Raw genomic sequence first — 27150 nt, 5'->3', positions numbered from 1 at the left:
AGGATCGGAATCGCGTCTGGTTTCTTCGTTTAAACGTGCGTTTCGGTTTTAGTTGAGGGAGAGAGGTACTCTTACCCCCAGTGGCATTGGCTATCATTATGTCCAGCTTTTCGCCGAAAAGTCTTCCAGTAAGATACGGAAGTCGCGTGAGGGACTTCTTTGAGGCCGCATCCGCTTTCCATTCTCGCAGCCAGAGGATGCGTCGGATCGTGATGGCGTTTGATGCTATTCCCGCTACACCTCTTGCGGAATCCAGGGCTGCATGAAGCATGTAGTCTGCTACCACTGCTATCTGGACCGCTTGGTCCGAGAGCTCGGGATTTGAAGCTTGAAGACCCTCCTGTAGTTTTTTGGCCCAAGCCAGGATGGCCTTGGCCGACCAAACTGAAGCAAACGCAGGGCCCAGAGAGGCGCCTGCCGCTTTGAAAATAGAACGAGCCATGCGTTCTACTTGCCGGTCTGCTGCGTCCCTGAGGGTTGAGCTATCTGGCAGAGAGAGTAAGGTCTGCGCTGATAGCCTAGAAACCGGGGGGTCCAATTCAGGTGGATCTGTCCATTGTTTGGTGTCTGTCTGTGGGAAGGGGTACTTCGCTTCCAAATATTTGCGATTAGCAAATTTTTTCTCAGGCTGCGCAAACTGTTTGGTAAGTATTTTCTCAAACTCATGATGATTAGGGAAGACCTTAGGTGGTTTCTGAACACTTTCGAAGCAAATCCTATGTTCTGGGACTTCCGGGGCCGACTCTGGAATTTTTAGCACCCAATGAATGGCAGAGATTATGTCCTCAACTAGCGCTGTATTGCTAGGGGGAGAAGGTACCACGGACCTCTCCGTTTCGTTATCTGAGTCGGAGTCACAGATGCCCTCCGAATCCTGTGCCTCACTAAGGTGATCCCTGGAGGGCGACCTGGGGCAGGGGTCTTCTGTGGTGGGGGATCTCTGTGGTAAATTGCACTGTCTGTCTGTGACAGGGGACTGCCTAGGAGACCTAGAATGACGCTGTCTCTCCCTGGGGGGGGACGACCTTGTGCTATAGGCCGACTCAGGTGATCGAGACCTGTGGGTCCGCTTACGTCTGTGAGAGTCTGAAGCAGCATGTTCCTGAGACAAGCTGTCCGTTTGCTGTGTAACGTCCATAGCCGGGGCCCGACTCTGCAGAGCTTGCAGCAATGTGGCAGTTAGGTTGTCTATGGACTGTGTCACAGACTGTGACATCTGAGTTGCCCATTCCGGCGTGGCCTGTGACACTGAAGCGTCAGTAGGGACTCCCTGGGGTTCTGACCCAGAGTTCTGGATGCAGTCCCGGCAGTGCGGATACGTGCTACCACTAGGGAGTGGCTTTGCAGGCTGTGCAGAATGCATAGAAACATTCCTGCCTGGTTCTCTTCCTTGAGCCCGGCATAGTGCACAGAGGCTGGCTATCAGGGATCGTACAGGGGTGGCTACGCAGAGGGAACCCACAGAAAGCCTTCTAGGAAGTATGGATTCACAGCTGAGTAATGAAAACCCAGCTGTGAGCTTACCCCACCGGTGTGCCCCTAGGTCCAGCGCCGACAGATCCCAGTTCTGTGCCCCCCGGAGACAGCTGTGATGCTCCTCTCCTGGATCTCATCCAAAAAAAATGGCCACCGGGACTCTGAGGAGAGGGAGGAGGGGGCGGAGAGCTGAAAAGGGCGCGCTTGGCTGTGTAAAAACGCGCCCTTTGTGCCTCAATCCGCCCCTTCTATGACACTCCAGCGTGTCATTTTAGTCATCCGGGGGGCGGGCTGGGGGGCGGGGAAAAGGCCGAAGCCGCGGTCTACATTAGAGGCCTGATGCCCAGGAGGGCTCCAGAGTGGCGCGGTAGTCCGGGAGGGGGTCGGATTTGCACCGGACCCCCCCGGAATGGGCGACTGGCTAGCGGTGGGGGCAGCAGGGCTAGCGGTACCTGTGTGGGTCCCTGGAGCACCATGGAGCCACTGCTGCTGCAGAGGCAGGGGAGCAGAAAGCCCTGTCTCTGCTGTGCCACGTCTGCCTGCACCCTCCCCCGGCCCCAGCAGGATCCCACAGCTGGTCTGGGGTCCCTGGTGCAGAATGCTGTCTGTACTCCGACCCTACCTGCGGCGTCTCAACCTAATGCCCCCTGCGGGGGATTAGGGAGGGTGCGTCTGTCACCGTCAGGGGGTCTTCATCCTTGCCTCAACCCAGACCCTGAAGGGGGTTGGGGAAGATGGGGGGGGGGGGTCTCAACTTCGGACCAGTACCCGAGGGACTGGGGAAGGAGCGACATGGGGAACCGCCACCTCCACTTCAACTGGGCACCCCTAAAAAGGGGGCCAAGGAAGGAGCCATGCCAGGAGTCTCGCTGGAGACCCACTTTTCTTCATCTGTTCCGACGAAAGGAAAAAAAGAAAAAGGTGTGCCTCCTTGCGACACTAAGCAAAAACTGGAGAAGGCTGACGCCGTCCAGGGGTGTATACTGCAGAGGAGGAGCCAAAGTTAATCTTTTTCAGATTATGCATAGTGTCGCCTCCTAGTGGACAGCAGCATAACACCCATGGTTCTGTGTCCCCCAATGAGGCGACAGAGTAAGTTACATTAAAGAAAAATAAGTAAATGAAAGAAGCCACATTTGACTGAGTAAATTTCATGAACCGCATGCGCTATTTTGATGAATTTGGCCCAATAAAAGTCAGCAATTATCACAAGACAAAAAAAAAGAAGTGATTTCAAAAATAAAAAAACAAAAATGATGAATCGGGGCCAAGATATTGAATAATCAAAAGACCCACAAATGAAATTAAATTTTGCAGCACCTATCAATTTTGGCGGTACTAGCGGACCATTTGCACTGATTGGCTTCTATAGCCTCTGTGTTGCCGACTGAGTTTATTGAGAATCCGTCAGCGAGCTCGTTCTGACATATGGTGTGCATCTCTTTTTTTTTTTTTTTAATCTGTCACTTTTCGATATCCTCTCAGCTGATTAATGACGACATCAAGATTGAGATTGACATCCAAGTTGTCTGTGGCCCTGAATCAGCGCACGGGAGTTTTGAAAGAGTCAGATAAAACTCCTATCGGAATGAGCTGACTGACTGTGGCTCAGTAGACTCATACAGCAGTCAGCAATGTGCAGGTGAATAAAGAGCCTGTAAAACCCAAATGGGGCACAATTTTTCATGAAAGCTAATTGCAAAATTTCATTTTTAGTGCCCAAAATTTGCACTCAAGTAAAAAAAAAAAAAAAAAAAAAATGTCCTTGTCTCCAAAAACAATGTGTCACCTTTTTAGTGAGTTATGCCCGAAGAATAGAATTTTCAATGATATACACTTGTGGAAATTGGGAGGTAACGAGACCGGAAGGGTCTGTTTTTGTGAACGTAAGGAAATAATGGAATCGGTAAAAATGGATGGTTTACATAAGACACGGGCCTAATACACTAAATGGTTTATGATGATAACAGCACACACTCAGAGTTTAATTGGCTGGATAATTAAAGGGGTATTCTCATATACAAGATCCTATCCCAATATGTAGTAGGTGTAATAATAATAATATTAGCAAATACCTCCAATTAGAAATGTAGTATTGTTCTTCTGATTCGCTCTGACAGTTACCCCATGTGCAGGGCATTACAGTAGCTTAGGTATCCATTATGACCATTCATATAGTAACAGTTAGTTAGCTGGTGGCCGTAGCCATGGATACCTACGCTACTGCAATGCCCTGCACATGGGCGACATAGCAAATCAGAAGAACTATACTACATTTCCAATAGGAGGTATTTGTTAATATTATTATACATATTACATATAGGATTTTAATTACCCCTATGAATAGTGTGAATCGTTCATTAACGTCTATGTGCCATGTGGACAGCGCACAGACAGAAATCCATGTTGACTACGCCCTCAGGCATGTTACGCAGAGCGAACATATCTCACCTGCTGTAGAAAAGCGACCAGCGTGTTGGTGCCCCATTTATCCGGCTTGGGGAGGTTGATATCTTTCAAGTACAGGACCAGCCTCTCGCAGTCCTTCGGCCTGTACACTCGGCCTGTATTGGTGCTGATCACCAGGCAGGTCTGCGTCAGCTTCTGCAGCACGTGGCGGGACGTCGTCTGCGCGCTGCAGTGCACTGTGGCGATGTGAGTAGATCGCAGCTGAGAAAACGCGTAGCGAAGTAACATCCTGAAAACACAGCCATCGATTAGAACGCATCACTGCCGCGCGCGCACAACCCGACATCGCAGCCCGTCTTACCCCTTTCCACACCCCTCGGGTCCCACCAGTATGAAGGGCTGCTTAGTGTCGGTGCCCAGCCACGGTCTGAAGTAGTCCAATCCTCTCTGAATGTCGGGAGTTCTGATCACTGGGAGAGCCTGGGGATTTCTGAAGTCTTCAATGGTTAAGTTTTCCGGTTTCTCAAAGTTGTATGACATGAGGCGACGGGTTTTATCGTTGTAATAGGTATCCAATGGTTTCCGGGGATCAGGGGGCGATTCCCGAGCCCAACCGAAAACCTATAGAAAGCATCAACACACAATGAGCGGTATTCTGGGACACTTTAAAGATATAAAAAAGGGTAAAATAAAGAACAGTCCGCCAGTTCCCTTCCGAACATCAGCCTCCTCTATCCTCCTCGCCTCCGTGCCGCCATTGTAGCCCATTTCTCATCTACCCCCAGTCTAACGATCTGTTCGTTACCTCTTTGGCAAAATCGTTTCTGGACTTCATGTTGAGGTTTCCTCCGAGGCCCCGGATCAGACTGATAATGAATTGACTTCGATCTTTGACACCGTGAAGATGGCAGAGTCCATTCATAACGGTCCCAATTAGACTGGTCTCCACTACAAAGTCATTCTAAGTAGAGAGGACATCAATGGAGGAGTTAAAGGGGTATTCCAGAAGTCATTCTCATAACAAAATGTGTCCTAAGGGCTCGTTATCAGTTAATGGCACAAAATCTACAGCAAAAAATATATATCTTTATCCATCTATGAATAGACTGTCCCTTCTTACTTTCCCCGTAGAATGTTTTTTCTCATGTACACCGCCAGCAGGCAGAAAACACCTTCTATTGGCTGCTCTGCGGCGCTCCGAGGATCACTAGTGACTGAGCGCGTGCGACCACCAACACTCAGCTCATTGGGTGGACGTGAACACTGCTATACACTGTGAACACCAGGTGGCGCCACATTATGTACGAAATTGTCAGAACTCTTCTTGAATAATTTGTAGCAGCATGTAGCTGGTGAACATTGCTCATTTTGAGCAATTTATAACAAAATTCGTCCAGAAAAATAATTAAATTAGAAAATAAAATTAAGGATTTCAGAATAACGCTACTTCCTTCCTAATCCTTTTCTATATATGAGCAGACCACACATATAAGAGTTGCGTTTTGTTCGATAAGCCCCCCAAATACAAGTGTTTGGTTCGGGTGCATTATTTCAATAGGCTGATAAACAGCTTTATTGGTGGCTCCATTGGGGGACGCAGGAGATCGTGGGTGTAAGCTGGCAATAAGAATTACAACTAAGAAAAAAAAGTCGGCTCCTCACCATCGGGCGACACCGCCTACTGACAACCGAGCAATTCAGTTTAGTGTCACACGGAGGCAGACAGGAGTCTGGAGTACCGGACAAGGTTCTGCCAAAAATATATTTTTTATTATATTTTATTTTTAGTTTTTATTAACGTTTTTTTGTTCCCAAAGAAAGGGCAACAGAGCGGGATAGTGCACTCTGATTTCTCGACCTGATGACTAAGCCACTCTACCAAACGTCAAGGTATACCCATGCCATGTGGGCCGTGTGCACAAAAGATGGATTTTTGGTTCTTACCGTAAAATCTCTTTCTTGGAGCCTTCATTGGGGGACACAGAATACCATGGGGTGTATGCTGCTGCTGCTAGGAGGCTGACACTATGCAAAACAAGAAAATCAGCTCCTCCCCGGCAGTATACACCCACCGACAGGCACTAGGCACCTCAGTTGGTGAGAAAGCAGTAGGAGAAGCAACGGAAACTCTCTAAACATATGTACCAACCCAACAGGGGACTCAAAGACCCAACCCGGTACAATTTAAACAGGGAGGGTGCTGTGTCCCCCAATGAAGGCTCCAAGAAAGAGATTTTACGGTAAGAACCAAAAATCCATCTTTCTTTATCGCCTTATTGGGGGACACAGAATACCATGGGACGTTCCAAAGCAGTCCCAAGGGCGGGAACAGCAATAAGGAACGAAAGAACAGGAAAGGCTTAGGTCGGCCGGTGCGCCACCGCCGCCTGCAGAACCTTCCTACCAACAACTGCATCAGACGAGGCCTGGGTATGAACCCTGTAGAACCTCGCAAATGTGTGCAAGGACGACCAGGTCGCGGCCCTGCAAAGTTGCAGAGCCGAAGCCTGGTGTCGAACGGCCCACGAAGCTGCCACAGCCCGGGTGGAGTGAGCTCTCACTCCCGGAGGGGGCCGTTTTTCCTGAAGTCGGTATCCTTCCTGAATGGTAGAACGAATCCAGCGAGCGATCGTGGATTTGGATGCCGGAAGCCCTTTCCTGTGACCTTCAGAGATGACCAGCAATGAATCGGATTGACGAAGTGAAGTGGTCCTAGCGAGGTAGACACGCAAGGCTCTAACAACATCCAATTTGTGGAGTGCCCTCTCAAGAGGGTGAGAAGGAGCCGGACAAAACGATGGAAGAACGATATCCTCGTTGATGTGAAAGGAGGAAACCACCTTTGGCAGGAAGGAAGGAACGGGCCTGAGGACGACTTTATCCTGATGGAGCACCAGATAAGGAGAACGGCATGACAAAGCCGCTAACTCAGAAACTCTTCTGATGGATGTTATGGCGATCAAAAAGGTCACCTTCCATGCCAGAAGTGACAAAGGAATGTCCTGGATGGGCTCAAACGGCGCCTTTTGGAGAGAGCCAAGAACGAGATTGAGATCCCACGGTTCTATTGGTGAATGATGAGGAGGAGCCACATGAGCGACTCCTTGGAGGAACGTCTTAACCTGCGGTAAGGAAGCGAGCTCTCTTTGAAAGAGGATAGACAAGGCAGAAACCTGGCCCTTCAGGGTACTGAGAGACAGACCCGAATCTAAGCCAGACTGGAGAAAACCCAGTATGGACGGAATGGAAAAGGCCATTGGAAAAACTTTTTTATCTTCGCACCAACGGAAAAAAGCCTTCCAACACCTGTGGTAAATGCGGGAAGAGGCTGGCTTCCTGGCTTTGATCATCGTCTGAATCACCTGGCTGGAAAAACCTGATTCTCTTAGGATTGCGGCCTCAACGGCCATGCCGTTAAATTCAGAGACCGAGAATTCTCGTGGTAAAGGGGGCCTTGCGAGAGAAGATCCGGACGGACTGGAAGTCTCCAGGGAACGTCCGCGAGCATGTTCACCAGTTCCGCATACCAAGGCCGTCTCGGCCAGTCTGGAGCCACAAGAATTACTGGAACGCCTTCCGATTTTATCTTCTTGACCACTCTTGGAATCAAGGCAAGAGGTGGAAAAAGATAAGGGAGTTGGAACTGGGACCACGGAATTACTAGGGTGTCGCAAGCGACGGCTAGAGGGTCCCTGGACCTGGCTACGAAGCGCGGAACTTTGTGGTTCATCCGAGATGCCATGAGGTCGACGTCCGGAGAACCCCAGCGCTTGCATATCTGATCGAAGACTGAGGGATGGAGAGACCATTCGCCTGACGCTAAGCCTTGACGACTCAGAAAGTCGGCTGCCCAGTTTTCCACCCCTGGAATGTGAACGGCGGAGATTGCTGGGACGTAACGTTCCGCCCAGCGCAGAATCCTGGCCACTTCTGACATGACTTGGTGGCTGCGCGTGCCGCCCTGATGGTTTATGTACGCCACAGCCGTGGCGTTGTCCGACTGAATGCGGATCGGCTTGCCGACGAGAAGGGGTTGCCAGCGAAGAAGGGCCAGAAAGATTGCTCTGATCTCGAGCAGATTGATAGGAAGAAGAGCTTCCTGAGGGTTCCAGTGTCCTTGAGCCGTCCTCTGATGAAAAACCGCTCCCCAACCCAGGAGGCTGGCGTCGGTGGTGATGACTTGCCACCGAAGCGGGAGGAAGGACCTCCCTTGGAGGACTGATGTAGACATCGTCCACCAAGTGAGGGATTGCCTCACTTTGAGAGGGAGAAGAATTGGCCGGTCTAAGGACCTCGTCGTCTTGTCCCAGGCTGAAAGGAGGGACAGCTGAAGAGGACGAAGGTGAAACTGTGCAAAGGGCACTGCTTCCAAGGAAGCTACCATCTTCCCCAGAACTTTCATGCAGAATCGAAGGGGAATGGGCGTTGGCCGTTTGAGGGCTCGAATCCCTTTGAACAGAGCCGCAAATTTTTCCCTCGGAAGAAACACCCGGGCCAGGTTCGTGTCGAACTCCATGCCTAAAAAGGTCAGATGCTGAGTGGGGCTGAGAACGGACTTTTCTTTGTTGACTAACCATCCGAGACGGTCGAGAGTATCCAGGGTTATCTGAAGACTTAGGAGACAGTCTTGACGGGATGAGCCCTTGATTAAGAGATCGTCCAGATAAGGAATGATGAGAATCCCTCTGGATCGAAGGATGGCCATGACCGTCGCCATCACTTTCGTGAAAACACGGGGAGCGGAGGCTAGGCCGAAAGGGAGAGCCGTGAACTGGTAATGATCTTCCTGAATCGCAAACCTGAGATATTTCTGATGCTGCAAGCAAACAGGGATGTGAAGATAGGCATCCCGTATGTCCACAGAACAGATAAATTCTCCGGGCTCCATTGAGGCTATCACCGATCGAAGAGACTCCATTTTGAAGTGAAGAATCTTCACGTGGTGATTGAGCAATTTGAGGTCCAGGATTGGCCGCAGGGAGCCGTCTTTCTTCGGGACTACGAAGAGATTTGAGTAGAACCCTGAAAACCGTTCGTCTGAGGGAACGGGAACAATCACTCCGGCGGAAAGAAGGGAGGAGACGGCCTGAAAGAATCCTGGAATGTGGGACCGTTGTCTTGGAGGACGAGACAGGAAAAAAACGCCTGTCTGGCAGGGAAGAAAATTAGATCTTGTAACCGGATGCGATGATTTCCCTGACCCAAGCGTCGTCGACAACCGACAGCCAAGCGTCCACGAAAAAGGAAAGCCTGCCTCCCACCCTGGAAAAACTTCCAGGTGGGGGTGCCCCGTCACTTGGAGGCAAACCTACCGGAACGGGCACCTGAGGACCTGGAGTATTGTCCTCTAGATCTCCAGCGGGGAGCAGGCTTGTAAGAAGGTTTCCTCTGCTCTCGCTCCCTAGATGCAGAAAGACGCTCTTGCTGGACAGATCTCTCTGTGGACGAGAACGGACGAAAAGGCCTAAAGGGCCGAAAACCCTTTCTATTAAAAATGCGTCTTGGTCGAGACTGGGGGAGAGAAGTACTTTTACCCCCAGTGGCATCGGAAATTATTTGATCCAGCTTGGCCCCAAAGAGCCTAGAACCATGGAAGGGCAGATTGGTGAGCGACTTTTTCGAGGTGGTATCCACATTCCATGACTTTAACCAAAGAACTCGGCGTACAGCTACTATATTGCTGTTAGCCCTAGCTACGCAACCGGCCGCATCTAAGGAGGCGGCTAAAAGGTATTTACCCGCGTGATTAATTTGATCTGCTAGATCTGCCAGCTCGTCCTGGGGAGCTGCCGCTAAGATGCCCCTGCGAAGAATTTTTGCCCAAGCCGAAATGACTTTAGCTACCCAGGAGGAGGCGAAAATAGGGCAGAGGGATGCACCGGAGGCCTCAAAGTTTTAGATGGAGGTCTTGAACGTTTAAAAGGAACAGAACATTCCTGAGGAAGGGGCTTGTCCTGCTTAATCTCCAGGGTTTGGAAAATAGCTGAAAGAAGACTATCGACCATATTTCGTGTTTTAGACATGTCATCTGCTTCTGAACTAGATCCTGATTGTGGATCGTCGTCTGACCTAAGGTCGTCCACTGAAGGAGACGGACACCTGGGTGAAGCAGACGGGCCTAGCGAACTGGAAGACGAGCCCGATAGGAGACGCTTCCTGGACATCCTATTCGGCCTGTCCCTCTGAAGGTCGCGGTCAGGAGCGGACGACTCACCCTGAGAGGCGGTCGGAGCAGCGGTGGCTGAAGATAGCTGAGGCAAACGTTCTAGGACCTGGACCAGGGACTGAGAGACTTTGGTCAGATCGGATACCGACTGAGACATAGCTACGGCCCATTCTGGGAGAGGGGAAGTGCCCCCATCACGGGAATCTGTGTGCTCCTGAGAGGCCGACATAGCTGAAGGACTGCAGGACGGGCAGAGAGGGGATGGCTGCCCCGAAGCCCACTTCCTTTTACAGCGCGCACAGGCGTAATGAGTAGCGGTGGGCCTGAAACAGAGCTCCCCTGCAGGGTTGGGCATAAGGAAAACTGCGCTGAATGGCCGCGGGAACTGGGGAAGGAACTGCGGAGGAGGGCTAATATCTCTGCATAGAGCAGAGCCTACCTAGTTCCGGCGAGCAGCAGAAACGCTGAAGTGTCCCCCAAGCAGCGCAGAAAGGCAGGACCGAAGAAACAGGAAATGCCTGATGAGGTGAGCGGTGGGCGGAGCTTAGCGGCTGAGCCGCAATTGGAGCTGGTATGAAGGAAGGGAACAAGGAGCCCTGTGATGGGCTAAAAAAGGCGCGAGGACAGCGCGCTCAGGAGGAGGAGGCGCCCTGAGAGTGGGAGCTGAACTGAAAGTGAAAGTAAAAACAGGCGCAGCAGCCCCGTGATTAAATTGCCCAGGAAGGAGAAGAGACAGTCCCTGTAATGGAGGTACTGGGCGCGCAGGAGAGCTGTGGAAAACCATGGCCAGCTGTGAAAACGGGGAGAGAAAAACCCTGTATTCAGCCCTTTAATATGAGTGGAGAGGCGCGCGGCTGGTGAGAGCGGCGCCCGTCAGGCAGGGAGAGGGGCAGGAAATTCAAACAGCCTGGTGATGTCCAGTTCCCCACCAATGTGCCTCTTGGGAATGCTGCGGGCTGGAGGGATCGCACAGGCACCTACCTGACGTCCCTGAAGAGGATGACCACAGGGACCTCTCACAAGGGTAGTGGCAAGTCGCTGGCCGCTGTCCTCTTTACCCGCATTCTGCAGAAGACGGCATTTACCTCTTGATGGCGAGGAAAATCTTGCGATCGCCGTCTTCCTCTCAGCCCTGTCCCGAGAGAGGGGTGAGGAGGGGGATTTTGGCAAGGACCAGCCACCTGTCCACATCCCATAGCACCCGGAGGTGATATGGGAAAAAGTCCTGCCAGCGCACTGAGAGTTGCGAAGTGGGATCACCACACTGCTCGCTCAGCCGCCTGATATGGGAAAGCAGAGTGAACTTTCACCCTGTTTCCCGACTTGAATCTGCAAAACAAAAGACAAGAGAATTAAAAAGTTCCACTAGAACACCTAAGGAAAGAAGGGTTAATTGCGGATCTGGGAAGATCCCGGTCCGCCTCCTACAGACACTAAGCACAAACTGAGGTGCCTAGTGCCTGTCGGTGGGTGTATACTGCCGGGGAGGAGCTAATTTTCTTGTTTTGCATAGTGTCAGCCTCCTAGCAGCAGCAGCATACACCCCATGGTATTCTGTGTCCCCCAATAAGGCGATAAAGAAAGCCGTCTTCCATTCTTCCATAGCGTGTCCACATCGGACCTTACCTGCCTGAATCCTGCTCATACAGGTACTATACGCATGATCAGGTTTTTAAATACATCGGTTAGGTTGATGGGTATACCTTGACGTTTGGTAGAGCGGCTTAGTATACATTTTTTGCAAAAAAACTTAACAACCAAATACCCTGTTTTTGTTATCATCTTTTTACTAGCACTTGCTGTGTACTGTTATATATATTTTTTACAACAGAGTATTTTTGCACATTTGTCATACTGTGTTTTTTCTGTGTTTCAGTCCTTGGGTGGTGTGAACACTGTCCAACCGACTTGTTCACTTTGGTGCACGTCTCATGCGTTTTTAATCTATTAGTTTCTTGCTTATGCAAGTTTTGGGAGATCCCTGCCCCTCTCTTGTGAGACATGCACATAAAAAGCCGTCTTGCACAGCCTGTCCACATCGGGCAGCGCCTTTCTGAATCCTGCTCATATAGGTACTGTTCACATGATCAGGTTTTTAAATACATTAGATAGGACTGCTCTGAGATGGTGGAGCGGCTTAGCATACATTTTTTGCAAAAAATGTATCAACAAAATACCCTGTTTTGTTCTCATCTGTTTACTAGTACTTGCTGTTTACTGTTACCTTTTTACAACAGAGTATTTTTATACGTTTGTTTTTCTGTGTTTCGTGCTTATGATGGGGCTACTCAAAAAAGGCAGAAGATGTACAAGTTTGTAGTGAAATATAAAAAGTATTACATAGGGAGTTTTTTTTTCCCAAATGCACCCAGCTGTGGGTATGGCACATTTTTATGCCATTTTTTTCCCCTATGATGCTCTAACACCTTATAAAACAGAAGAAAAAAAAAATGAAAAAAAAAAAAAACAGGATTTTTGTGTTGCTTACCGTAAAATCTGTTTCTCGGAGCCTACATTGGGGGACACAGAGACCATGGGTGTATGCTGCTGACACTATGCATAAAAAAAAGTTAGCTCCTCCGCAGTATACACCCCACCAACGGGCAGTAGTTTCTACAGTTAGTGAGAAAGCAGTAGGAGAAGCAACAAAATATATTGAAACAGAATAGAAAACTCAACTGTAACTAACAAACAACATAATAACAGGAGTTGCAGAACATGGGAGGGTGCTGTGTCCCCCAATGAAGGCTCCGAGAAACAGATTTTACGGTAAGCAACCCAAAAATCCTGTTTTCTCTATCACTTCATTGGGGGACACAGAGACCATGGGACGTCCCAAAGCAGTCCCTGGGGAGGGAAAGCAAACTTCCATCAGGCCAGCGGACCCACCACCGCTGCCTGCAGGATCCTTCTTCCTAGGCTGGCATCCGCCGAAGCATAGGTGTGGACCCTGTAAAATTTCACAAACGTGTGAACAGATGACCAGGTTGCAGCTTTGCAAAGCTGCAGAGAAGAAAGCTCTGTGGTGCACCGCCCAGGAGGCACCCACTGCCCGGGTAGAGTGAGCTCTAATTCCAGGAGGGGCCACTTGATGCTTGACCCGGTAGGCTTCCAAAATTGCCGATCTGATCCAGCGAGCAATAGTAGCCTTGGAGGCCGGCTGACCTTTCCACGCACCGTCTGGAATGACGAAGAGAGAGTATGTCTTCCGCAAGGGAGACGTCCTAGCTAGACCTGGTCAGGGCTTCATCGCCCTGACCAGGTCTAGCTTGTTCAAGGAGCGCTCAAGGGGATGAGTTGGATTGAACAATATCCTCATTCAGGTGAAAAGTGGACACCACCTTAGGAAGAAAAGAGGGCGGAGGCCGCAAGACCACCTTATCCTGGTGGAGCACCAAGAAAGGGGAGCGACAAGAAAGGGCCGCCAATTCCGACACGCGCCGGATGGAGGTGATGGCCACCAGGAAGGCTACTTTCCAGGAGAGAAGGGATAGGGAAACTTCCCTGAGAGGTTCGAAGGGTGGACCTTGTAGAACCTCGAGAACCAGATTAAGATCTCATGGATTCACAGGCGCGCGGTACGGAGGTGCCGCATGAGCCACTCCCTGAAGAAAGGTCTTGACTTGCGGACGGGAGGCCAACGTCTTCTGGAACAGAATGGAAAGTGCCGAGACTTGACCCTTTAAAGAGCTGAGGGCAAGGCCCGCATCAAGGCCTGTCTGGAGAAATGCCAAGACAGAAGGGAGTGAAAAGGATATGGGCGGAATGTCATTGGCCTCGCACCAAGTGAAATAGGCCTTCCATGTACGATAATAAATCTTGGAAGATGATGGCTTTCTTGCCCGGATCATGGTATGAATAACTCGATCCGAAAAACCTGATTGTTTCAGAACTTCGGTTTCAATAGCCACGCCGTTAAATTGAGCGGCCGAGAATTGGGGTGGCACATCGGACCTTGAGACAGCAGATCTGCCCTGTCTGGAAGCTTCCAGGGGGCGTCAGCGAGCAGGTTGACGATGTCCGCGAACCAAGATCTTCTGGGCCAATCCGGAGCGATGAGGACGACTGGAACCCCTTCCGCCTTGATTTTGTTCAACAGCTTAGGAAGAAGAGGAAGGGGATGAAACAGGTAGGGGAGCTTGAACTGAGACCAGGGAAAGGTCAGAGCATCGGCACCCACTGCGAGAGGATCTCGGGCCCTGGATACGAACTGTGGAACTTTCCTGTTCAGGCGAGACGCCAGTAGATCTATGTCCGGAGTCCCCCAACGGCGGCAAAGCTGATGAAAGACGTCCGAATGTAAGGACCACTCTCCCTGCCGCGAGACCCTCGCGGCTGAGGAAATCGGCAGCCCAGTTGTCCACGCCGGGAATGTGCACCGCGGATATCGCTGAGACTGTTACCTCTGCCCAGTGAAGAATCCTGGACACTTCCGCTAGTGCTGAGGGACTCCATGTTCCCCCTTGGTGGTTGACGTATGCCACCGCTATGGCATTGTCCGTCTGAATTCGGATTGGCTGACCCTTGAGAAGCCTTTCCCAGTGAATGAGAGTCAGATAAATCGCCCAAATCTCGAGGACGTTGATAGACAGAGTTGTTTCTTGAGTCGACCACCGACCCTGAACAGTGTGATTGCGAAACACTGCACCCCAGCCGAGAAGACTGGCATCCATTGTCACAATCTGCCAGTGAATCAGAAGGAATGACCAGCCCAGAAAGATGAGAGGTGTCATCAGCCACCAATTGAGGGACTGTTTGACTAGTGGCGAAAGGCGAATTGGCCGATCCAGGGAAAGAACAGACCTGTTCCACCGTGACAGGGTGGCCTGTTGAAGTGGTCTTGAGTGAAATTGGGCAAAGGGAACCGCTTTGGCCGTCGCCATCATCTTTCCCAAGACTTTCATGGCTGACCGTAGAGATGGAAGGCGTGTGCTCTGCAGTGATCGTACATCTCGCCGCAGAGAGATTATCTTCTCCTGTGGAAGAAAAACCCTCGAACGACGGGTGTCGAACAATAGGCCTAGAAACACAAGACGTTGTGTCGGAACAAGGCAGGACGTCTTTCTGTTGACGAGCCACCCGAAATTGGACAGGGTGTCGAGAACGATGGTAAGACTTTGGCGAGTCTGGTGAAAAGACGGAGCTTTGATTAGAATGTCGTTGAGGTACGGAAAGAGGACAAGACCTCTGATCCTCAACAATGCCATCAACGCTGCCATGATCTTTGCAAAAACTCTGGGTGCGGTGGAGAGACCGAACGGCAGGGCGACAAACTGGAAGTGGTCCTGATGAATCGTGAAACGCAGGAATTTCTGATGTCCGGAAAAGATGGGAACATGCAGATAGGCATCTTGAATGTCTATTGAGCACATGAATTCCTGCGCTTCCATGGAAGCGATTACTGAACGAAAAGACTCCATCCTGAAATGTCGTAGGCGGACCCTCCTGTTCAGTAATTTGAGGTCCAGGATGGACCAAACCGCACCCCCTTTTTTCGGTACTACAAACAGGCTTGAATAAAACCCTGTGAAGCGTTCTGACTCGGGAACGGGCACGATCACCCTGGAACTGAGGAGGGAGGCGATGGATGCAAAGAAACCCGGAACTAAGGTAGGATCTTTTGGAGGTCGGGACTCGAAAAAACGATCCCGGGGATGAGAAACAAACTATCTTGTATCCTGAGGATACAACTTCCCTGACCCAAGCGTCTTCTACTGATGCAAGCCAGACGTCTCTGAAAAGGAGTCGACCGCCTAGTAGGGAAGGCGGCTCAGGATTTTGATCATAGTCATGCTGATGTGGACTGTCCAGTTCTGGACCTGGAGGATCTGCCCTGGGAGGAGTGAGATCGCCAGGAGGGAGTGGGTCTAAAGGAGACTTTCTTCCTATCCTGGCGTGCTTGCGGCCTCTGTTGGTTAGAAAAGGTTTCTGCCGTAGCGAAGCAGCGGAAAGACCGAAAGGGCCGAAACTGATGCCTTGGAAGAGGACTACGAGGCTTGGACTGAGGAAGAAGGGAGCTTGTGCCTCCAGTAGCGTCCTTAATAATCTGGTCTAGCTGTGATCCAAAGAGACGCGCTCCCTGAAAAGGTAGATTGGTGAGGGACTTTTTTGAAGACAAATCCGCCTGCCAAGCCTTGAGCCAAACTGTACGCCGGATAGCAATCACATTGCTGGACGCTTGAGCTGCGCAAGACGCGACATCCAAGGAGGCAGAGAGCAGATAATCCCCTGCATGGGAAATTTGGTTGGCCAGTTCGGCCAATCGCTCTGGTTGGGCTCTATCTAGGATGCCCTGGCGGAGATCCTCCGCCCAAGTAGCTATGGCCTTTGCTACCCAAGATGAAGCGAAAGCCGGGCTTAGCACCGTTGCAGCCGTTTCGAATGCTGACTTTGCTAAGGACTCTTTGATTCTATCGTTAGAATCCTTTAGAGACGCCACACCTGAAATTGGGAGGACCGTGTTGTTAGATAGTCTGGACACGGGAGCGTCTACACAGGAGGAAGCCGACCAGTTGTCGGTGAGCTCCTGAGAAAATGGATATAGCACGCCGAGGTGCTTCCCTCTTTGAAAGCGCCTGGTCGGATTTACTCTTTCCCTGGTAAGGATCTTGCCAAACTCAGAGTGGGAGGCGAAGACCCTGGAAGGTGTTTCTGCCCGTCTGAACGAAACTTCCTGATCTGAGGATTCCGCAGGGGAGTCTGTGATTTCGAAGGTGTGGTTAATCGCAGCAATGAGGTTCTGTACCGTAACTTTCATGTCCGCGTCATGGTCCGAATCCAGCTCTAAAATCTCTTCGGATGATGCCTCCGAGAACGCTTCGCCTGACTCGGGTGAGGAGGCACGGGAAGGCGACTGCTGGGAAGGACTATGTGGTGAGATGGGGCAAGGAGAGAATTCCGGCCGGAGATCCTGTTTGGGTCTTTTGCGGCTCCTGCTGACTGGCTCAGATGGGACCTTTTGAGACCTGCTGGGCCCTGTAGAAGTGTCTAGGGGCAACTTATCAAGAACGGCCACTAGGGACTGAGACACCCTGGTTAGGTCCGCCACGGATTGTGAAAGAGAAGAAGCCCAGCCCGGGATGGGGGTTCACTCTCACGTGGAACAATAGATGGCTCCTGTGCGGCATCGGGCTGAATGGGATTGCTGAAGTCTAGGCAGAGGGGAGTGGACTGACCAGAGGGAAGTTTGCGATTGCAAGAGGAACATGCAAAGAACTTGAGTAAAGTGCAAGCGGGAGCCGGCTGACGGGCACGGTCAGGCTTAGAATTAGACATACTGAAGAAATGCCGGAAGGTTGGGGGACAGAAGGCAGAGGAGGGTGTCAGTCTGCAGTTGAAGAGTTACTCACGATCCGGTGTCCCTAAAAATGCTGATACACGGCTCATCTGAAGATGCAGGGCCCCAGCAGAGGAGAACGAGAAATCCCTCCGTATCCGGCTGACAGGCTGAGAAAATGGCGGCAGCCTGAGAGAACAAGGAGAAACGCGCGCCTTCAAACCAAGAAGAGGGACGGAGCTAGCCGCCGAGCCAAAGAAGGTACCGCCCGCTGCCCACCGCAGACTCTGAGAGGCAGTGGGTGGTCCTAGAACGGGCGGGAGAGAAGCCCGCCAATGAGAGAGAGCGGGGGCGTGGCCGCGACGTCAGAGAAGGCCCAAAATGAAGCCGGGGACTAAATTAATGGCCGCGGCCACCTCCATACCTATCGCCGCCCGATTCCTGCGCTACCCCTGCTGAACACCGAAGAAAGAAGGAGGTGGGGGGAAGCATAGAACAAGTCGCAGAGACCCTACAGCACTCCCTCGGCGACTGCTCCCAAGAATCCTGAAACCGCCAGGGGGGCCGCGACTTGGACTGCATACTCACCCTGTGATCCGTTTGCAATAAAGGTACCTGATATATCCCACACTGTCTGCGTCTTTTGTGGTATCCGCGCCTCATCCGACCGACAGGCTCTGGTAGGCGAGTGGGTGGAAGGCGGAAGGCGAGGACCCCCTGGATCGCTGGCACACACCCGTGCTAAGCTCTGGTCCTGCTACGGAGAGCTATGAGGATACGGGGTGGCAGTACACGCCGTACTCATAGTCTCTTTGTGGGAGTACAGTTGTGACCATTCACACTGTATCCCTCCGGAAACCTGAAAAGGAACGACGCACATCGAGGTAGATAGCGGTCTAATGAAAGATTCGTGTCCACCTCCTACTGACACTAAGCTAAACTGAAGAAATTACTGCCGGTTGGCGGGGTGTATACTGCGGAGGAGGAGCTAACCTTTTTTTGTGCATAGTGTCAGCCTCCTAGTGGCAGCAGCATACACCCATGGTCTCTGTGTCCCCCAATGAAGCGATAGAGAAAACACATTTACGTTATGTTTTACAGTGTGAAGCGGGCTTTACTTGTGCTACATTGTAACAGACGGCCCGGTGCTGTAACGAGCTGCCGTTTAACCGAAGGGAGACACATTCTGTCCCAGCCAGCCATGTAAGTACTTAGCATGCTAGCACTCAGCACGGGCGGCGGTTGCTTTAGGCGAGATGTCTCATTACAAAAACTGAAGACTTTCACCCATGGACAATTTCATTTTGATCAGTACTTTAAAATATTCAGCAATGGCTTTTTTTGTGTAAGGTTTATGAAAGGAGCCCTGAGTGTTAATTTGCAGGCGGCTAGCGCGACGCTCTGGGTAGAATTGCTCGTTTCATTACAAAATTATGAGCAGAAGTTATACTTATCCCTTGCACTTGCGGACCAGCCAGGAACACATCAAACCATTTAATTCTGTCACAGTTGGCGGCATGGAGAACTCCAGTATTTCACACTTCTTCTGCCAGCGGGGCATCTAATATACTGTCAATGACCCAGAGAAGACATAAAATGACGAGCGGCACATATCTCTTGGTAATGTACCTGTTTAAGGACCCAATTTAAAGCCTTCTCAAAATAGTCTCCAATCCAGGTCTCCAAATTCTGCCTGTGTGCTTCCGGCTGCCCCCGGAGCCACGAGCGGATCAGAGAGTTCAGATCGGTGTTTTCATCACTTTTTCAGGGGAGAGAGAAAAAAAAACTGCAGTTATTTCAGCAAAGATAACACGGCATGAAAATGGATGAACAGAACTGGTCCCCGAGAGGCAAACGAGACGATTACCTTAAGAAGATCATTCCCATTCTGGAGATGGTGGCTGGGGAAGCGCTGCTCAAATCGTGAGTTTCAAACACAAAATTTACATTGGGACCAAACTGAATCCTCTCCCCGCTGGGCATGGTGAGTAGGCGGTTGTCATCGAGGACGGAATTTAGGGATTCGATCCACTCGGGGTCAATGTCACCATCACAAATGATCCAGGAGCTGACCTCTGAGTACATAGATGGAAAGAAGGAGGGCTAAGACAGCATACTGCCAAAGGGATTCTCAGAATCCAGACTGTCCCTGATATATAAGAAAAAGCTTGGACTTCCCTGGCGGTCCTGAGAACGACCTCCAATTCATTCATTGTCTATGGGACTGCTGAGCGCTGTATAGCATGTCTCTGCTTCATTCATTGTCTATGGAACAGGTGAGCGATGTACAGCACACCTCAACTTCATTCATTGTCTATGGGACTGCTGAGCGCTGTACAGCACATCGCTGCTTCATTCATTGTCTATGGAACTGGTCAGCGCTGAACAGCACACTTCAGCTTCATTCAATATCTTTGAGACTGTTGAGAGCTGTACAGCGCACCTCCGCTTCATTCATTGTCTATGGGACTGCAGAGCGCTGTACAGCACACCGCTGCTTCATTCATTGTTTATGGGACTGCTGAGCGCTGTACAGCACACAGCTGCTTCATTCATTGTCTTTGAGACTGCTGAGGGCTGTACAGCGCACCTCTGCTTCACAGTCTATGGGACTGCTGAGAACTGTACAGCGCACCTCCGCTTCATTCATTCTCTATGGGACTGCTGAGAACTGTACAGCGCACCTCTGCATCATTTGTTGTCTATGGGACTGCTGAGAACTGTACAGCGCAGCTCTGCATCATTCGTTGTCTATGGAACTGCTGAGAACTGTACAGCGCACCTCTGCATCATTCATTGTCTATGGGACTGCTGAGAACTGTACAGCGTACCTCTGCATCATTCATTGTCTATGGGACTGCTGAGCACTGTACAGTACAACTCCATCCATTCATTGTCTATGAACTGCTGAGCGCTGCATAGCGCTCCTCCGCTTCATTTATAGTCTATGGGACTGCTGGGCGCTGTACAGCACACCTCTTTAGCTCTTTACCTCTAGTTCTACACAAGCTTAGAAGCACACATCAGTAACATAGAGGCATAACTTTATTGCAGAAATGATTCACCTTGAGGCTCTCGGACCACTTGACGTGCACTGTTGGTAAGGACGCCATCCGACCACTCTCTGGTATCCATGTCTATGTGTCCAAGCAGCTGGTGTCTGGGCATGGCTTTAGGATTCATAGTATACTGTTTTACAACCTTTCCGTTCTTTCCAAGAGCGGCTCGTAACATGCGCCATAGAGTAGATTTGCCAGCACCGCTTGGACCAACAATTACTACTCCCATCCTTTGGCGAAGCTGCTCATATAACTCCAAAGCTTTCTTAATCTGCGCAGACAAGGTAAACATGTGAAGAGACCAATAAAATGTCATAATAAAGAAAAAACAAAAATAGCATGGCTATCGATAACAATCTCTCTCGGTGAGGTCACACTAAAACAGCAATCAACATTAGACAGAGTTTTCAAAATAATTGATCGACAAGGGCTCAGATCAGAAGATCACTGAAATGAAGAGGCAGAAGAGCTCAGTTGATTTCTGCGCCACTTCAGCTATGTTTGGCTGATCTTTTGAGACATAGGGCTAGTGGACTCATAGTTTACAAACAGTGCCTTGCGAAAGTATTCGGCCCCCTGGAACTTTTCAGTTTTGTACATTGAGAGACTGAAATTCTTGCCCATTCTTCCTTGGCAAACAGCTCGAGCTCAGTGAGGTTTGATGGAGATCGTTGTGAACAGCAGTTTTCAGCTCTTTCCACAGATTCTCGATTGGATTCAGGTCTGGACTTTGACTTGGCCATTCTAACACCTGGATACGTTTATTTGTGAACCATTCCATTGTAGATTTTGCTTTATGTTTGGGATCATTGTCTTGTTGGAAGACAAATCTCCGTCCCAGGCTCAGGTGTTTTGCAGACCCCAACAGGTTTTCTTCAAGAATGTTCCTGTATTTGACTCCATCCATCTTCCCATCAATTTTAACCATCTTCCCTGTTCCTGCTGAAGAAAAGCAGGCCCAAACCATGATGCTGCCACCATGTTTGACAGTGGGGATGGTGTGTTCAGGGTGATGAGCTGTGTTGCCTTTACGGCAAGCATATCGTTTGGCATTGTTTTGGTTTCATCTGACCAGAGCACCTTCTTCCACGTGTTTGGTGTGTCTCCCAGGTGGCTTGTTGTAGACTTTAAACAACACTTTTTATGGATATCTTTGAGAAATGGCTTTCTTCTTGCCACTCTTCAATAAAGGCCAGATTTGTGCAGTGTACGACTGATTGTTGTCCTATGGACAGACTTTCCCACATCAGCTGTAGATCTCTGCAGTTGATCCAGAGTGATCATGGGCCTCTTGGCTGCATCTCTGATCAGTCTTCTCATTGTTTGAGATGAAAGTTTAGAGGGACGGCCGGGTCTTGGTAGATTTGCAGTGGTATGAAACTCCTTCCATTACAATATGATCGCTTGCACAGTGCTCCTTGGGATGTTTAAAGTTTTGTAAATCATTTTGTATCCAAATCCGGTTTTAAACGTCTCCACAACAGTATCACGAACCTGCCTGTTGTGTTCCTTGGTCTTCATGATGCTCTCTGTGCTTCAAACAGAACCCTGAGACTATCACAGAGCAGGTGCATTTATACGGAGACTTGATTACACACAGGTGGATTATATTTATCATCATTAGTCATTTAGGACAACATTGGATCATTCACAGATCCACAATGAGTTTGCTGCACTGAAAGTAAAGGGGCCGAATAACTTTGCACGCCCCACTTTTCAGTTTTTGAATTTCCACAAAAACTTAAAATAACCAATAAATTTCGCTCAACTTCACAATTGTGTCCCACTTGTTGTTGATTCTTCACCAAAAATTTACATTTGGTATCTTTTTGTTTGAAGCATGATATGTGGGAAAAGGTTGAAAAGTTCCAGGGAGCCGAGTACTTTCGCAAGGTATTGTAGAGCCATACACAGGGGGAAAGAGTTACAGTGATCTTTCAGGGGTTCACAATTATCAGTGGGAGTCACAGTACTGGTGCCGAGAATCAGTGGGGGTCGCGGGAATCAGTAGGGATCCCGGGGGATCAGTAGAAGTCCCGGGGATAAGTAGAGGTCCCAGGGGATCATTAGGGGTCCCAGGGATTAGTAGAGGTCCCAGGGAACAGTTGGGGTCCCAGGGATCAGTAGGGGTCCCAGGGATCAGTAGGGGTCCCAGGGATCAGTAGGGGTCCCAGGGATCAGTAGGCGTCCCAGGGATCAATGGGCATCCCAGAGATCTAACATTCATAGATGCAGAATGTGGGAAAGCCCCTTTAACTATGTAATAGGCCCTCAATCTCTATGGTTATGCAATAGGCTTACCTGGCTTGGTATGATTTCTAGATTTGCCTCCTCAAACGCCTGCTGTAAGGCTGCACTTAATTCTATGTACTCCACATCTTTAAAATCAATTCCAGGGAAAACATCCTTAATCAAAGCATCGCATCGAGAGCAGTCAGCGAACGTCAGCTTGGACATGGTGTTAAGCCTCAGAGCCTGAACCACTATATGGCTCTCACTGACTGGAAGGGAAACAGACATGTGAGGTACGGATATACGGGGATATATGTCTACAAGAAATTATATGACCGCGCAAATAGAAAACACAGCGAAACATAATCATCAACCATACCTACTCATTAATGACGACATGCAAAGTCATGGCCTATGCAACAAAGTTTGTGTGTCCCTACAATGTGGGCAATGTGTACTTATATCTGAAAGGGAAATTCCCAAAATCATAATGGGGTCTTATAATAATTTTCATAAATATTTATTAATTTGTGCCAATGTAACCCATTTTTAAATCCTTCCCATTTTGCACATGGCACCCCCTTTGGATGCCCCTTCAGGCTCTGATTACCCTCATGTTGCCATTGGAACCATCCTGTAGTTCCTGACTCCCGGGTCACGTCTCTCTCAGCGGTCATCCAGCTCATACCAGTGTGCTGGTAAATAAGAGGAGCGATGTACTGCAGGATGGGGCTCTGTACAGGCAGTTGAGTGGAAAGATAAACTGCACGATGGGGCTATATACAGGGGCTAAGAAAAGAGATATATTGCTGGATGAGGATGTAAACAGGGGTTTGAGCGGAAAGATATACTACTGGATGGGGCTGGCTGTCTGGGGGGCTGAGAGGAGAGATATACTGCAGAATGAGATGTACTGTATATACAGGGGACAAAAAGCATAGATATACGTGAGGAGGGTGCTATATACACAGACTGAGAGCAGAGATATACTGCAGGATGGACTGTATACAGAGGATATAAAGGAGAGATATTCCTTTGGAGGGTGCTATATACAGGGGGCTGAGAGGATTGACATACTGGAGGATGGGCTGTATATACTGGGGACAAAAAGGAGAACTATACTGCAGGAAGGGTCTGTATACAGGGGGCAAACAAGTAGAGATATACTGCAGGATGAGCTGAATACGAGGGGACAGAAAGAAAAGATACACTGCAAGATAGGGCAGTGTATATAGGGGCTGAAATTAGTTGAGCGGTGTTTGTTTCTTGATGCTGAGAGATCAGTGACGTGAAACTGCAAATTCTGCTCTACTGATGCATACTGCAGAGGGTTATCTTTTATCATATGCATCAGCACAGCACCATTTTCAATTTCAACAAACACAGCTCTGCACTGCCGTTGTGGAGGAGAGCAGGGTTGTTGAATTGTGCCAAAACCAGCTAATGATGTAAAACCACGCTGCATCGATACTGATGTAGAGAGCAGAATACAAAATCAGTCAGAAGTAAAGAGATCACAGAAGCATATGGCGCATTCAGCACTTAGACAAGTTTTACGATAAGTGAAAGAGTTTTGGCTAGTCAGGAGAACACAGGAGTAGAGGAGGGATAGGTGTCTAAAGGGTTAATGCATATTTCCAGTTACAACCATGTTTTACTATGCTATGGCAATTACTAAGTGTTTTAGCCCATTTCCGCTCTGTACATACATTTTTGGAAATATTCAGCACTAGTTACACCTGCAGTGACTTCATAAACTTTTGTGCAAGCCTCGGAGGCTTCTGGGTGCTATGGAGGGCTAAAGAGGACTCTCCAAATTTTTCCATATGGAAGCTGTCACCGATTATTACCGAACAGAGGTGCAGAGCTGTAACGGGCTATACCGCACACAGGCGTCCCATAGCAAGGGCCGCTGCTTAGTGAATGATCCTTGTGGAGCTTCAAAATAGGAGGACAGGTAAGATCCAGAAGGCCTAAATCACCTATATCTAACACACAGCATGCATGAATAAGACACCCGGCACAGGTGTTCACACTGTCACTGTAATGCCAGCAATGTAATGTCGGCAGCGCGGTGATGACCTCCAAACACATCAGGCAAGAAGGCAATTGTGAGAAATCTTACTGTTCAGCTTGGCTCCGTTTTTCTTTAATGGCTGAAGAAGATTCCCACAACCTCCAAGGACAGTTTTCAGCGCTCTTAATCCCCAGTCATAGTGCTGCTGAGGGGTCAGGAGTTCCCTGTAATGAAACACTCAATTACTGCCACAAGGGTGCAACATTTACATATGAGAAGGTTATCACAGGGGGGTTACTTATAGGGCTTCACTGGTCTTGCTAAAACGGATACATAGAATCATAGAATGGTAGAGTTGGAAGGGACCTCCTGGGCCATCTGGTCCAACCCCCTGCTCAAAGCAGGATTCACTAAATCATCCCAGACAGATGTCTGTCCAGCCTCTGTTTGAAGACTTCCATTGAAGGAGAACTCACCACTTCTCGTGGCAGCTTGTTCCACTCATTGATCACTCTGTCAAAAAGTTTTTTCTAATATCTAATCTGTGTCTCCTCCCATTCAGTTTCATCCCATTGCTTCTAGTCTTTCCTTGTGCAAATGAGAATAAAGTTGATCCTTCTACAATGTGACAGCCCTTGAGATATTTGTAGACAGTTATTAAGTCTCCTCTCAGTCTTCTCTTTTGCAGGCTAAACATTCTCAAATCCTGCAACCTTTCCTCATAAGACAGGGTTTGCAGACCGGTCACCATTCTGGTCGCTCTTTTCTGAACTTGCTCCAGTTTGTTGATGTCTTATTTAAAATGTGGCGCCCAAAACTGGACACAATATTCCAGATGAGGTCTGACCAAAGAGGAGTAGAGGGAAATAATGACTTCACGTGATCTAGACTGTATGCTTCTGTTAATACATCCTAGAATTGCATTTGCCTTTTTTGCTGCTGCATCACACTGTTGACTCATATTCAGTCTGTGATCTATTAGTATACCCAAGTCTTTTTCACATGTGCTGTTGCTTAGCCCTATTCCTCCCATTCTGTATATGCTTTTTTCATTTTTATTTCCCAGATGTAGTACTTTGCATTTTTCCCTGTTAAAAACCATTCTGTTAGTTGCTGCCCACTGCTCCAGTTTATTTATATCTTTTTGAATCCTCTCTCTCTCTTCTCTAGTATTAGCTATCCCTCCTAGCTTTGTGTCATCAGCAAATTTAATCAGTTTACCCTCAATTCCTTCATCTAAATCGTTGATAAAGATGTTGAACAATACAGGGCCGAGGACAGAGCCCTGTGGTACCCCACTTGAGACATTCTTCCAACTGGATGTGCAGCCATTTACGACCACTCTTTGGGTCCGATCACTAAGCCAGTTATGAATCCACCTAACAGTTGCCTTGTCCATTCCATACTTAGTCATTTTTTCAATACGGATTGTGTGAGATACTTTTGCAATTGCAAAGTGCTCATAAAAAAACAAGAAACTTCGCAATTTTATTCATATGATAAAAAAAATCCTCTCTGTCCAAGAATGAAGAGATTTTTAATTCACCAGTTTACTGCTTGCTGTCTAGGTTATCGGCCTATCAGAGGCGGCTAGTTTCCTAGACAAGCAGCGCGTGCTCGCAAGGGCTACTCTGAAGGAGGCTAGATCACTGGATCCGGCCAGATTCGGTGCTCTCGGGCGCCACCGATGTTGCATCATGGCAGAGCGATTCGTGGTGGGATACCATGTCGGTCATTCTTCAGCAGAGCAATGCTCCCCCTGCCTAACAGGAAAAAGGAAAGTTTTCAGCGCTCTTGTGAACTACATATCTAACAACGGGGTGTTACTATTCTACTTGTCAAAGGGGCGTGTCTTTATACCGTTGGTAATGACATCACTGATCGGACAGTTGTCACCCCCCCAACTTGTAGCGCCAAGTCAGGAGGGGGGACAGGTTCTCCTTAAAGGGGTTATCTAGGTTTAGAATAAATTTTCATTCATCCATGTTTCTTGTTGCTGTTATTATTAGCCGTTTATAGTAACACCTCGCTCTCCATGTGAAGCTGAATGACAGTCTTTGAAAGTCCAATAGAAAAGAATGTAGACCGCTGTGCAATGCGGCCACCTCTACATTTATGCCAGTGTATGAAATACTCAGGAGGACCAAGATAGTAGCTAAAGGCCTTCAGGAGAGCCCTGTCTGCTATGGTGACCCATCATTCCCTGCGATCGCCTTGCGGGGTAACAATGGGAGCTTGCACGCGCATCAGCATTTGATTGCCGCTGTGAGTTTGACAGAGTCATTTAAATGGTCAAACTGCAGCGTCCAGAGCTTGTTCTGGTCTCTCCCGGAAGCAAGAAAAACAGAGCGGTGTACAGGCTCAATAGTAAGTCTAGACACTCGTACACAGCTCTGTGAGACCTGCTATGCTCTGCCGAGAGCTCCTCTGCTCTCTGGAGCCGCTGTCTCACATTTCTGGTGGTTTACCTCTGAAAAACAAATGATCAGCAGTCAGAAATCATTTCTGTCAAATA

At 49.1% G+C, this 27150-nt stretch overlaps 1 protein-coding gene across 2 annotated transcripts in view; it reads right to left on the bottom strand.

Annotated features, from left to right (window-relative positions):
- DYNC2H1 (dynein cytoplasmic 2 heavy chain 1) overlaps positions 1–27150 on the bottom strand; it is a 537791-nt gene that overhangs the window by 393506 nt on the left and 117135 nt on the right. For both annotated transcript variants that reach the window (XM_073558365.1, XM_073558366.1), the window contains exons 36-43: positions 24744–24859; positions 22688–22887; positions 20393–20657; positions 19195–19402; positions 18957–19086; positions 4691–4846; positions 4247–4506; positions 3928–4174 (exon numbers count right to left, since the gene is read on the bottom strand). In XM_073558365.1, the coding sequence (XP_073414466.1) occupies positions 3928–4174; positions 4247–4506; positions 4691–4846; positions 18957–19086; positions 19195–19402; positions 20393–20657; positions 22688–22887; positions 24744–24859 (1582 nt within the window). The remainder of the gene's footprint in view (positions 1–3927; positions 4175–4246; positions 4507–4690; positions 4847–18956; positions 19087–19194; positions 19403–20392; positions 20658–22687; positions 22888–24743; positions 24860–27150) is intronic.

This window comes from Dendrobates tinctorius, unplaced genomic scaffold (assembly GCF_039654945.1).
Source record: "Dendrobates tinctorius isolate UK_male_01 unplaced genomic scaffold, ASM3965494v1 ptg000256l, whole genome shotgun sequence".
NCBI lineage: Eukaryota > Metazoa > Chordata > Amphibia > Anura > Dendrobatidae > Dendrobates > Dendrobates tinctorius.
The sequence above is the reverse complement of the archived record's forward strand: the minus strand, read 5'-3'. Positions and strand labels throughout refer to the sequence as shown.